This window comes from Panthera tigris, chromosome A3, assembly GCF_018350195.1.
Source record: "Panthera tigris isolate Pti1 chromosome A3, P.tigris_Pti1_mat1.1, whole genome shotgun sequence".
Lineage (NCBI taxonomy): Eukaryota > Metazoa > Chordata > Mammalia > Carnivora > Felidae > Panthera > Panthera tigris.
The window spans coordinates 115,374,926-115,387,906 of record NC_056662.1 but is presented as its reverse complement, the minus strand read 5'-3'; the positions used below and the strand labels follow the sequence as shown (position 1 = coordinate 115,387,906).

Here is a 12,981-nt window from a genome sequence, read left to right as displayed (position 1 = left end):
AGTATCACCAGGGATAAAAAAGACATACAACAATAAAGGAATCAAATCATCAGAAAAAAGTCAATTCTAAATGTGTAGGCACCTGATAATAGAGCTTGAAAATACATCAAATAAAAAATGATAGAACTGAAAGGAAAAATAGACAAAACAAAACTTGGAGACTTTAGAAGTCCTCTATTGGTAATGCAAATAGCAAATAGACAAAAAATAAGTGAGGACACAAAAGACTTGAACAACTCTATTAACCAAATTGACCAAACTGACATTAATTGAACACTCCACCAACCAACAACAGAAAACATGTTCTTCTGAAGTATGGAACATGGAACATTCAGGGAGATAAACCATATTCTGAAGCATAAAACAACCTTAGCAAATTTTAAATAACAAAAAGCAAACCAGGTATGTTCTCAGACTATATCAGAATTAAACTAGAAATCAGTAAGAGAAAGATATCTGGAAAATCCCCAAATATTCAGAAATAAAAGACACATATATAATCATAGGTCAAAAAGAAACACCAAATGGAAAATCTTTAATATTTTAATTGAATATAAAGTAAATTTCATTATAACATCATGAAATGTGTATGATGTTGCTAAACCAGTTATTAGAGAGAATTTTTGCATTGCATGCTTATATTAGAAAAATAAAAAAGGTCTCAAATCCATGATCTAAGTTTTCACCATAAGAAACTAGAAACAGAAAGAACAATTTAACCCAAGGCAAACAAAATGAAGGAAAGATAATAAGAGCAAAAATCAATAAAAATGAAATAAAGATAACAGAAAAAAAAAAACAGTATTAGAAGAAATGTTTTTTTGAAAGAAAACCAAAAAATTGGTAAGGTTCTAGCCAGAATAATCACAAAGAAAAGAGAGACATGATGTAAATTACTAATATTAGGTATGAAAGAGAGGACACCACTACTGACCCTACAGACATAAAAAATAAGGGGATATTATGAACAATTTAACTTGCATTAATTCAGCAATTTAGATGAAATAAACCAATTACCTGAAGGATACAAACTGCTAAATTCATTCAAAAAGAAACAGATAATCTGAATAACCCTACAATTATTATTAAGTAAATATAATTAGTAATCTAAACCATTCCAACAATGACTACACCAGGCCAAGATGTCCTCAATGGAAAATTCTACTAAACAAAAATTCAAGAAAGAAAAAAATTGTAATTCCCCTCCAGGAAAAAATAGTAGAGGAAGCACTTTCCAACTCATGTTTATGAGCCTGGCTTTATCCAGACCCTAAAGCCTGTTAAAGACAAGAAAACTACAGATCAACAAACTTCATGAACACAGATGCAGAAATCATCAACGAGATATTAGCAGACCCAGCGATACACAAAAAGGTTAACACATCTTGACCATGTGCAGTTTATCCTAAAAATGTAAAGCTAATTCAACATTTGAAAATCAAACACTGTGATTCAGAATATTTACCCCCAAAAAGAAGATCATATGATCTCAATAGATGCTCACTCTCAGGGAGGCCAGACACCAGGTTACAAGGATGGTCCAGCAGCACTACAGACAGGAATACCTGGAGAAGAAATGAGACTTCCCACCACTAGCCAGCACCAGCTTGCCAGCCTTGTGAACAAGGTACCATGTAAGTAGATCCTACAGCCCCAGTCAAGATTTAATTTGACTGCATCTTTGGCTGGTATCTGACTACTATCTCATGAGAGAATCCAAGTAAAAAACACCTAGTCAAGCTATTCCTAACTCATAGGAACTATAAAAAAAAAAATGAGTTATTATTTTGAATCACTAATTTTTGAGCTAATTAATATCTTACACAATATTAGAAAACCAACACGCAAAAAAGTATACATTAAAACCGAAAGATACAACCACAAGTTGACAATATCAAGAATTCTGAAGGATGTGGAGTAAGTAGAATTTTCATATATTACTGGTGGGAGTATAAAGTAGTATAACTACTTGTAAAAATAGTTTTTCAATTTCTTATAAAGTTAAACATATATTTACCATATAATCCATTAATTCCAAAATCAACTTAAGAGAACTGACAACTTATGTCCACACAATGGCTTATACACACAATGTTCATAACAGCTTTATTCATGAGAGCCCCAAACTGGAAACAACCTAAATATCCATCAACAGATGAAAGGATTTAAAACAATTGTGATATATTTATATGATAGAATACTATTCAGTAATAAAAAAAAACTACTAACACATGTAATAACACAAATAAATCACAAAAGTGTTACTCCAAGTGATGAAGCCAAACACAAAAGAGAATATACTTACATGATTCCATTTATACCAACTCCGAGAACAGACAAATGAATCTATTATGATAAAAATCAAACCAGAAATTGCCTAGAATAGGAAGTGCAGGAGGTCATTACAAAAAGTCAAGAAGGCTCTTTTGAGGGTTGACAGAATTGTTTTATGTCCCAATTAGGGTGGCGGTTCACACAGGTGATACATATATCAAAAAAATAAAACTGATTTAAACTAGGTGTTTTTCATTGCATATGAATTATATGCCAATAAAATTAAAAATAATCATCATATAATGTTGGCCATAGATTCACAGTACAGATTTTGGTATCAGGACAGAACTCTTCCAGGCCAAAAATAATCAAGTGTTCCCTCTCTCTTCCTTCCCTACACCACTGATTCTGCCCTCTGATTCTCTTTCTGTCCCTCTTTTGGTCTCTTATCTACATCCATGCTTCTCTGTGTCCAAGAAATAATTCCTACCTTCTGTTTCCCTGGACTACCTCTCCTTATACATTCCTCTCTGTGTCACCAACCCTATCTCTGTCATTCTCAGTCATTCTGTCTCTTCCTTAAATGTGGTGGTTTCTGTACATCTTCTGTCTCTTCTATACCATTTCCTCTCGTCTTTAATGGATCTGAATACAAGATCAAAGAGTTTTTTATTCCATTTTTATTTATTTATTTATTTATTTATTTATTTATTTATTTATTTATTGAGTTTGTTTTCTTTGTTAATTTTAAAACAGACTGTAACAAATATTTGTGTTTTATTAAAATGATGTTGCTTATTTATGCAGCATTTATTAAAAATTATTACATGTAACTTAAATGGTCCTTGATTGTTACTTTTCCCTCACTTGTGAAAAGGCTCCCCTTCCCCACTTCAGAAAGCTTTCGAAGGACCCACTCTGGCCACCAAGGGAAAGCATGTAATCAAGAGCTGGAGGAAAACACTAACACTTGTTAAATACCGTCTCTGTGTCAGGGCCTGCTACATGCCTTATCCTATTTAATTCTCACAACAACCCTAGGACATGGGTATTATTATTACTTACAAATAAAAAAACTATAGTTCAAAGAGAAGAAAATAAATAGCCTTGGGCTAGGAAATGATAGAGCAAGGTTTCAATCCCAGATCTATGACTTACTCTACCCATTATTTAGAATAGTATCTTCTAGTTTTGATTTCCCACAAATCCAATTCCTTGATAGAAAAATGGATAAACAAATGGTGTTATATTCATATAAAGGAGCACAGCAAGGTGATAAAAAGATAAAAAAGAAGGGCGACTGGGTGGCTCAGTTAGTTAAGCATCCCACTTTGACTCAGGTCATGATCTCGCGGTTCGAGTTCGAGCCCTATGTCAGGCTCTGTGCTGACAGCTCGGAGCCTGTAGCCTGCTTTGGATTCTGTGACTCCCTCTCTCTCTGCCCCTGCCCCACTCACACTCTGTCTCTCTCTCTGTCTCTCAAAAAATAAATAAATGTTAAATATATATATATATATATATATATATATATATATATATATATATATATATAAAGAATGTTAGTACACAAAAAGACATTGACAAATTGCACAGAAATAATATTGAGTAAAAGAAGCCAGATACAAAAAAGTACATGATTCCAACTACATGAAGTTCATCTAAAATAAGCAAAGCTAACTAATTACACAGAAAGCAGAAGGATAGTTACCTTGGGTTGGGGGTGGATACACACTGAAAAGGGCAGGAAGGAACTTCCTGAGATGCTGGAAAAGTTCTGAATCTTTATCTGGGTGCGGATTATATGGATGTTGCAGATGAGAAGTATAATCAAGCTGTACACAAGATTAATACATTCAATATACTTAACTGCATTTGTCATCGCTCAATTTAAAAAATAATAATTTTCTGATGTTAATATGTAAGTTCTTATGTCCCACAACTGAAGATTCATTTCCAGAAAATTCTGGAAGTGGGCAAAATTACTTCAATGAAAGGACCTCATTTCGAGAAACCATGGGAAGGGGCCACATAACTCCTTTCCAGGGCTGCTGAGCTGTTAAACGAAGGCCAATGCTTGCCTCAAAATCTAGAACCTAGTACTACTGCTCTTAATGTCAAAGGTCGGTTAAAAGTATGAATCAATGAAATAGAATCTCAGCACTTTTTATGATCTTGTATTGTTATTTTTCTACTGCCTTATATATTTATTTCTGAATAATCCAGACGAGAATCTTCTACATAGGTTATTTTACAAAATGTTCAGAGACTCCATGAGGTAAGCCAAGACACGTTCTGTATTTTCTCGTTTAGGAAAAAAGACCCAGAGGTTCAACAAGTTTAGGGAAGTTGCACAAGATGTCAAAACTAATATAAGGTTAATATCATAATGGAATCCAAGTCTTCTAGCTCCTAATCTAGCATTCTCTCCACCACAGAACATTGACTTTAATTACTTGGGCTGAGAATGTGGAAAGGATCTATAGAGGAGACCTGCCCACACCCACCCTCAGAAACCATGTCCCAATGGAAACTCAATAAAAGATAAATAAGGGAAAAAGAAAAACATGGTCAATGGTTTAAATTTCCCTCTGATTTCCTCTGGCTAGTTGCATGATTTCCTACAAGCTTGCCTAGATTTTCTTTATTTTTATTTTTGTTTTCAGATCTTCCCTTTAGCCTTTTCCTTACTTCAGGGAATTCTGACTACCTACCTCTCCATGCACCTGTTGTTACATAACCACAAAAGTAAGGTTCAAGAACTAAAGACTCTTAATTAACCAAGTAGTTGGGTGAATATGCCCCAATGGAGCTCTCCTTCTGCCCAGTTCTGGCACTTCCCACATTCTAGAATGTCTATGTTCACCAAGTGAACCTGAGACAATTTTCCTGGGAAAGGACCCAAGCTCATCTGAAGAAACAAAAGTTGTTCTGAGAAATGTGACTCACCAACAAAGTGCTAAGATGTCCCCCATCTCCTCCCCACCTTCCCACCAGGCCAATACTCTCTTTTAAACTGCTCCTTCCTTACACTTTGACCTGTGTGAAAAAGGCCAGGTCATCACTAGGTTAAGAAAAACTGGCCACATCCTAGATTGGAGAACAACACAATGGTTCTAAGAAAGAAGACACCCCTAGGGTTCCTTGGTAACTTTATTCACACGTCTCGTCACATAACCCCTGGACCTATAACCATCCTCACAAACATGTCCTATTCTCCTTCTACTCCCAAGCAGAAATAATGTCCTTGTGCATCTTAGGAAAGCAATGGCTCAGCCATGGCTCATAAAAAACACTACCTGTAAAATGCTGCATGGATACTTGACAGCCTCTTTTAGGTTGAGGCACTTTCTGAGGTGGCCTCCTCCCTCAGCCATGTGTCTCCATGGAATCTCAAAGGTTTAACTGCTCTTAATGGGCTCATGTCCACCAACTAGTTGGTACCCTCCAACCTTCTCCTGCAATCCCACTTGACAAGGAAAAGGCAAGCTCCAGCTAATTATAACAAAGAAATTACCAGAGGCTAGTAGCCCAGCACCTCTGTGGGCATGGACGGGCCTGAACTGCACATACTGCCCTCAGTTAAGAAAGATCCACCATCTGAAAACTACTGCTCTGTAATGTCTCTATCTTGTTCTTCTCCATTATTAGATTTCATACTTTCATAAAGTTAAGGCTTGCTTTCTTCGTGTAGGGGAAAAAATAATTGGATTGTGAATACTCTGCTTGAATCTTTGGACTGAATCCAAGGTCAAAAGACCTTGGAGGACACTAGTTGATAGAAATGAAGTAAATACCACACCTCAATTCTCCTCATTCACATTTCTGGGGAAGCCAATAGAAACTATCACCATGGTCACTCTCCCCATTTCCACTAGATCTCACTTCTTAGCCCAGGAATTAGAAGCTAGTTGCATGGGAACCCACAGTATTACAACTACCACCGCCAGGGTCACCAGATGTGACCACACATCAGGACTGCACAACTCCAGATGGCATCATTCAAATAAACTAAAATGCACAACCAGACACTGGGGTGTTGCTGCTTCTAGAAAAAAACCATATGGTTTATAATGATGGAACACTTTATTATGTCAGGCATTGGGCTACAGATTTATACATGTCTTCTAATTTAATCTCCATGGCAGCATTTTGAGATAGGAACTATCCCTATTTTACTAATGATGAAACTGGACTTCAAATATTTTAAGGAACTTTTCAAGTCATGGTTATTGAACACCAAATCTTTGTTGCATGGCCTTCTGACAAGGATAATGTAAAGTTTTTCATCTATTTACATGGTTTCATTTACATGGTTACATAATCTGCATTTTGGGATGATTCCTTTAGTAGAAAGAGCCCTAATTTGAAGGCAAAAAGATCTATAGTCCTAGTCAGTACCTAGCACGGCATCTAGCATCTCATAACCTCTCAATGCATAAGTGAAAGTTTCTAGGTCTACCATTTTTCACCTTGAAAAAGTGTTATCAAGTAGCTGGATTCCAGTTACTGCATTTATAAAATAAAACAAATACTTGCCCTGCCTACTGTAAGATTGAAAAAAATATATTAAATTTGAAAGTTCTTTATAAATTATAAAGTCCCATACAACTGTAACAGGACATTAATAATGATTATAAAGAAAGGGCTAGGCAAATTTCCACAAAATGAGGTTATCAAGTAGTAATCCTAAGAATGGCAGGGGGCTTCAAGTTCTGCTGAAACAGAAGTTTCCTCTCTTCCTCTCCCTTCTGGAGGCCAGTCGTCCTTGTCTTTCAGAAGACAAACTTCCTTATAAAAGCTTTCATTTTTATTAATGATAACACTGTCTTCCCACACCATGCACACAAATCCCTCATGGGCTTTTCTTCTTTTTCTTTTGTAAATTTGTGGAAAGATCAAATGGATTTAGATGAACTTCATCTTTCTAATAGCTGTGTATATATATTCTCAGCATTGCAAAGGGGTTTCAAGTAGCCAGTAGGAGCCCACCAAATCTAGACGTGATCTCATCTTCTCAAGACCCACGTACCTTCTGCCCTGCCCAATGGCTTGATGACACACACACTAGAGATGCATCTTAGATGAATAATGTTCTATGGGTGTGGCTCCTCCCTCATGGATAGACACACAACACCCCACAGAAATACTCTGTGCCAATCTGGGGGCAGAGAAAAACAAACCCAGTACTTTCAAAAGATTTTCTTCTCTAACAGTCTCCTTGTAAGCACATCCCATCCAATTTCAAAGATACACATGCAATTCTTATCTTTTCCTCCTGGAAATATCCAGACCCAAAGTGTCTCAAGAGTTGAATCCTGAAAGATCCTGATTCCTGCTTTTGTTCCCCATCCCAGCTCTCCTGCCGGTTGTGGCTTCTCAACATTTCCAAATATAAAACTGATTAATAATGAATGCTGTGGCTTATCTGACCCACATCTCACCTTACTCTTTGCTACTCTGGAATTCCATTCCAAAGTCAGAGGAATATCAAGTTCAGAAAATAAGGTTTCCCTGATATCCACCCTGAAGTTTCCTTCTGCAAGTTGCATCCTATTACTTCTTTGGGTGACACTATATAACTCCTCTCCCTCTTCAGAGATTTGTAGATTGTTACCAGGGCTTTCCCTTCATCGCCACTTCGCTCAGCCATATATATTTAATTCTTTTCATCTTTCACCATGAATTGGTCCCCTCAACTCTTAAATCAGCTCTCTGGTCTTCTCTGGACTAGTTCCAACTCCCCAAATTCACCTCAAATAACTGATATTCCTTCTGAGAGCTCCAATTTCCTCTCTATCTTCCTTGGCTCTCTTTGCCCTCTCCAGAAATGAAATAGGAAGGCGGTGACAGATATGTGAGGTCAAGGGTCAGGTGTATTGCATTGCATACATCTACTTTAAATTTCTCAGGTCTCTCCATAGCACATGTAAAATCCCCAGTTGCCTATCCCCTTTCCTGGAGTGAGAAGGGGGCTGCTTATAGGGAAACAAGCCCTCCTAGCCCACAAGTCAATATCCTCTAGGCCTCTGCCTGGGGGAAGGCAGAAGCAAGACATCAAAACATCCAAAAAACAGGTTACAAAGTGGGGCTCTGAGCATTGTGACTGCCTCCCGGCAGACATCTTTTCTGAGGTTTGGACTGTCCCAGAATGGTAGACCAAAATTCATACAGTCTCAGCAATGGCCTTTCTACGCTCTTCTCCATGAATGAGTGCTGTGGGGAGCTGCTTCAGACTTCGAAATATTGATCCCATTTATGAATTCAAAGCAAAGCAACGCACAAAGAAAACACATTTGCGTGTCATGCATTCTAAGGCCTCTCAGCTATCCTTTTGTCCTCTCAGATGTCCCAAACTACAAGGAACAGAGTTTTTGCTTCATGCTGACTGGGGGCTTTTCCATTTCTATCACATCCCTAGTCATAGTCCTGTTCAGATTCAGGAAGCTATCTTCAGTCTGAGACAAATGGGTTGCTGCAGGCCACCCACCACTCTCTTCCCTCCTCACAGCCCCATCAGCATGCTTGTGCCCCTCTAGACCAGACCGCCAGGCATTTGGGCAGAAACAGGGAGAAATAAGCTGAGTTGTGCCTATTTTCCCTTTGTATGCTTGAATATCTTATGTCACAGAAGAGTTAAATGCCTTTTCTACAAAACAGAGCCCATAAAAAGGAATAAATCCATTTCCTCAAACATAATAAATAGTAAAATTAATCCAAGTGTGAGAACCTAAGCTTGAATTTTCATACAAGAAAACGAATGGAAACACCATGATATATGTTGCCTCAAACATGAAACATGATAGAACAGGGTGTGTCCACTCCCTCCAAGGGGAGGTCTGCAGTGGAAACCATATCTGAATGAGGCTGGGGAGGCAGTGGGAAGGCAAGAGGCTAGTCCGGCATGGCCAGCTGCCTAACTGAAAACAGCACATGCCTCAGAGCAGAAGAGCCCAGCCTGTTCCAAGTGTGATCACCACAAGGCCTGAAATGCTTTTCAATAAGCTGTCTGTCTCTCTGGAGGTCATGGGGAGCTCATCCAGTTACACTTAGTGTCTTATTTGATCCCATCAATAATCATTTGATCCCAATGCTGCTGAAAAATGCTTGGCCAAAATTTCTAGCCTTTTAATGACAGAATCCTGGCTCTTTCTGAAAACAGCATTGCTAGATGTGTCAAATGATGCATAAGGCCTTGGTCCAACTGCCAAATGGACTGTGATGCTAAGGGAGGACTTGGGACGCTCACAGAGACTCCCTGCTGTCAGTAGCAAAGCAGTTCTTGAAGCACACTCCTCTCGACATGAAACTCCCCTACTCAGTGGCTTCAACTCCTTACCAGAGGCTTGACTGGAATATATGCTCCGCATGCATTAAGCCTGTGACTCTTCAGAAACACCCACTGATAAGTTCATGCTACCTGCCTGTTTATAGTAGGCAAGTTCAGGGCTGCAGAAAGGACCCCTTTTGTCTGTCATCAACATCTCACAATAGCTGATCTAGACTGTTGGGCCTATGGTCATTTAACAAGAGGTGATAGGAAAGCTCCAGAGATGTTCACAGACATGAAAGTAGAAGACAATCCACATTCCCAGAGAAGTCATTCTTATATCCATTACAAATACATCAGGCGCTAAAAGAGAATGTTGCATGTATAAACCACAGAAGCCATGATGACATTAAAGCACAGCTGTTCTCCACAAAAGTATCTGTGGAGAGACAACAGTATTGGTCTCCTATCTCAGTTCACAGGAGGCTCTATCAAACTCATCAAACCCTGCTTCTTACTACAAATTCTGCCTGTTAATATGAATTCTGACATTGAACACAAAGGGGTCATTTTAGGTGCCAAGGATACCAATGCTAATGCTGAAATATGCATCCAGATTCTGTTTTCCTTGGGAACCACATACAAGTATGTTTTTGTGCAAGGAGGGAAGAACCTCAGCTTCTAGATATCCCTGCTATGTGACAGTACTGGGCATGTGTGGGAGGATATGTGTGTGCTGGGACAAGCATGGTAGGTACTTGGAGCTCTACAGTGGGCTCTTTTCAGTGCTTTCCATCCAATTAATACTAGTCATTAGTAACCAGTGGAGCATAAAAATTTCATTTATTTCTGATGATGAGAATGATAGAAAAGATGCTGGGTTTGCTCAATGGAATTAGTGTAGGCTTTTAAAAAGGCATGATTTCTTTTCTGTGTCTTCTCATTCATTTACATTGTATATTTTATTCACTGAGCCTTTTCCCAGTGGTATTACGAGAGAAACATCCATTCAAAACCACCTGGTTTTCCAGTCAAAGAATACTATGGGAAGAGTTAGAAGTAAGTGCCTGCACACACACCCCTAACTCAGTGAATATGAGAAGAAAATGAGAGTAAATGAAACAGAAACCTTATTTCAGGAATCTCTAGCAGAGAGATCTGCAGTGAAACAGGCTTGCCAGAGACTGTCATCCAGAGTTGCTGCTACAGACATTCAAGCTAAGAATTAGAGGGAAGGTTGGGGGGGGGGGGCAAGAGAAGAACTATTGTCTCTTCTGGCTTCACAGTGACTCTCCCAATGGGAGAGAATCCTAACAACTCTGCTCCCTCTCTTCACACCTCCCTCCTGTCCCGTATTTCTTAGTTCCTCTGGGGCTCTTCCAACAACATCTGAGAGGGGGGAAAAAAAGAGTCTGAGAGTGGATAGCAGACTGGGGTTGGAGAGAGGGAGCAGACTAAATTAATGAAGAAGAGGCAATCCATACATAAGTCAACATTTGATGAGAACAGCTAGGGGAGATTCAACCATATAAAGAAGAGTTCTACATTCTCCAAGCAAGTGCACCACACTACCCACATCTACGGTGGCCAGGAAGAGGAACAAGGGAAAGGGAAGATGGCAACAGTCATGACATCTAGAACTAAGCTTGGAACGTAGAAGTAATAAGGACATTTCAACTGTCCCAGGGGTCCCCTGTTCAAAGTGCACCCAATTTTGGCTGGGACCCGGTGTAAATCGGTAGAAAGAAGAAGCATTCTGCCAAGAGAGAAAACTTTTCTTCCAACTTGGTTACTGGAGAGGAAGGAAAACCCTGGGAAGTGACTCTTTTCAGCAAGAACATAAAACCGTACTTTATGGTCTAACTGTGGGAGGAGGTTTACAAAAGGAGGAAAGACCTAAGAACCAGAGGCTGGGGTTTTGAAAATAGGGATTAGTTGACAGTGGTTGCAAATTGATGTGCCTAAAAATACAAATCCCGACACTTTCAGGCGGGAGCTGCTCACCGATCCCCAAGATCTGGAAGAGAAGACGGGGCTGGGAGGCACGGATCGCCGCGGACAGCCTTCCCTCTCTGCCCACTTCCGAAGCCTTCTTCTCTGGCATCAGGCGGATCCTCAACCGCCCTTCGCCGTGGTGAATCCACCAGCTGAACAGCTCGCTGAGGTTGAACTGGAGCAGTCCCGCAATCACCTCCTCTGGGGGCCCGACACAGCCCTCAAGGATCGCCTCCTCTCCCAGCTCCAGTACCAGCTGCTTGGCGCGCCGGAGCTTGCGAACCGAGCCGCCCTTCAGCACCCTGGTCAGCGTCCGTGCCTGGGCAGGGGCTGGCGAGCTGGAGCCTTCCGTCCAGGAGACCCCGGGCGGTTGCCCTACCAGCCTAAGTAGTGGGGCGCAGTCGAGAGCCAAGGAGCCGCGTGCCTCAGGCCGTCTGGCCCTCGGCTCCAAGAAGGACGAAGGCGGCAGCAGCAGGTCCCGAGCATAGACACGGAAGAGCGAGGGCACCACAAAGTCCACCGCCAGGCTCTTCCTCTGCAGACGTGAGTAGCTGAGCGGCTCCCGAGGCTGCAGAGCTGGCCCCACGGCGGGTGAGCCGGCGAGATGGCCGGTGCCAGTCCCGGTCCCGGTTCCGGTTCTGGAGCCCAAGGCTGCCGCTGAAAGCAGCAGTAGCAGCAGCCCTAGGAGCCCTAAGGCTCCCATCCCGCCAGAGAAGAGTTGTTTATACTAGTCTCCCGACTCTCTGGGATCCAGCCTCGCCCTTCACTTCCCCTCAAATGAAAAGGGGCTCCGAATAGTCCTTGGTCCTGAACAGTTCCTTCCACCTGATATCTGGGGGATTAGGCGTCCACTTGATTCTCTAGCTTCCCTCCAACTGCAAGGAGGCAAGCGGGAGTCTCAATAAAATGGGGCTGGAGGCTCAGGGGTGTGTCAAGAGACCCTGAGCACCTCAGGCTCAGCAGCTGGGACCCTGTGCCTCTGGCGCGCCACGACTCGTGCCGCGCCCCCGTCTGTAGCTTACTGCGCTCCGGAACAAGAGAAACTACTATGGTTGAAGGGAGGTGGCGATGGAGTCCTCTCCTGCCCTCCGAGGCTTGAGCTGTGGTCTGTCCGCGCTCTCCAGCAGCCTCCAATACTCCGCAACTTTCCAGCTGGGAACGATGGTTCGGAGCGTTCTGCTGTTCTAGCCCCTTCCCCAGCGCTTCTTTGAGCTTCTGAGCTCCTCTTCCTCAGTGTAGGGAAAAACCGGGGGCAGGGGTTGCTTTGTCGGGCACCCTCCTGCAACCCTCCGCAGCGGAAAGTCTGCGGATTGCACTGCCCGCTGAACTTCTGGGCTTGAATCAAGCCCCCGCGATGTGAAGCGGAGGCTCAGGGCGCCGCGGCGCAAGTTTGCAGCGTCCTTGCTCTCCTCCCGCGTTTCGTCTGCTCAGAGTTCTCAGGCACC

The 12,981-nt window shown here is 41.4% G+C and overlaps 1 protein-coding gene across 1 annotated transcript in view; it reads right to left on the bottom strand.

Moving 5' to 3' along the window:
- Positions 1 to 12,239, bottom strand: part of ALK (ALK receptor tyrosine kinase) — a 673,858-nt gene extending 661,619 nt beyond the window's left edge. Inside the window, exon 1 of the mRNA XM_042982239.1 lies at positions 11,546 to 12,239. Within this exon, the coding sequence (XP_042838173.1) occupies positions 11,546 to 12,239 (694 nt within the window). The remainder of the gene's footprint in view (positions 1 to 11,545) is intronic.
- Positions 12,240 to 12,981: the final 742 nt, after the last annotated feature.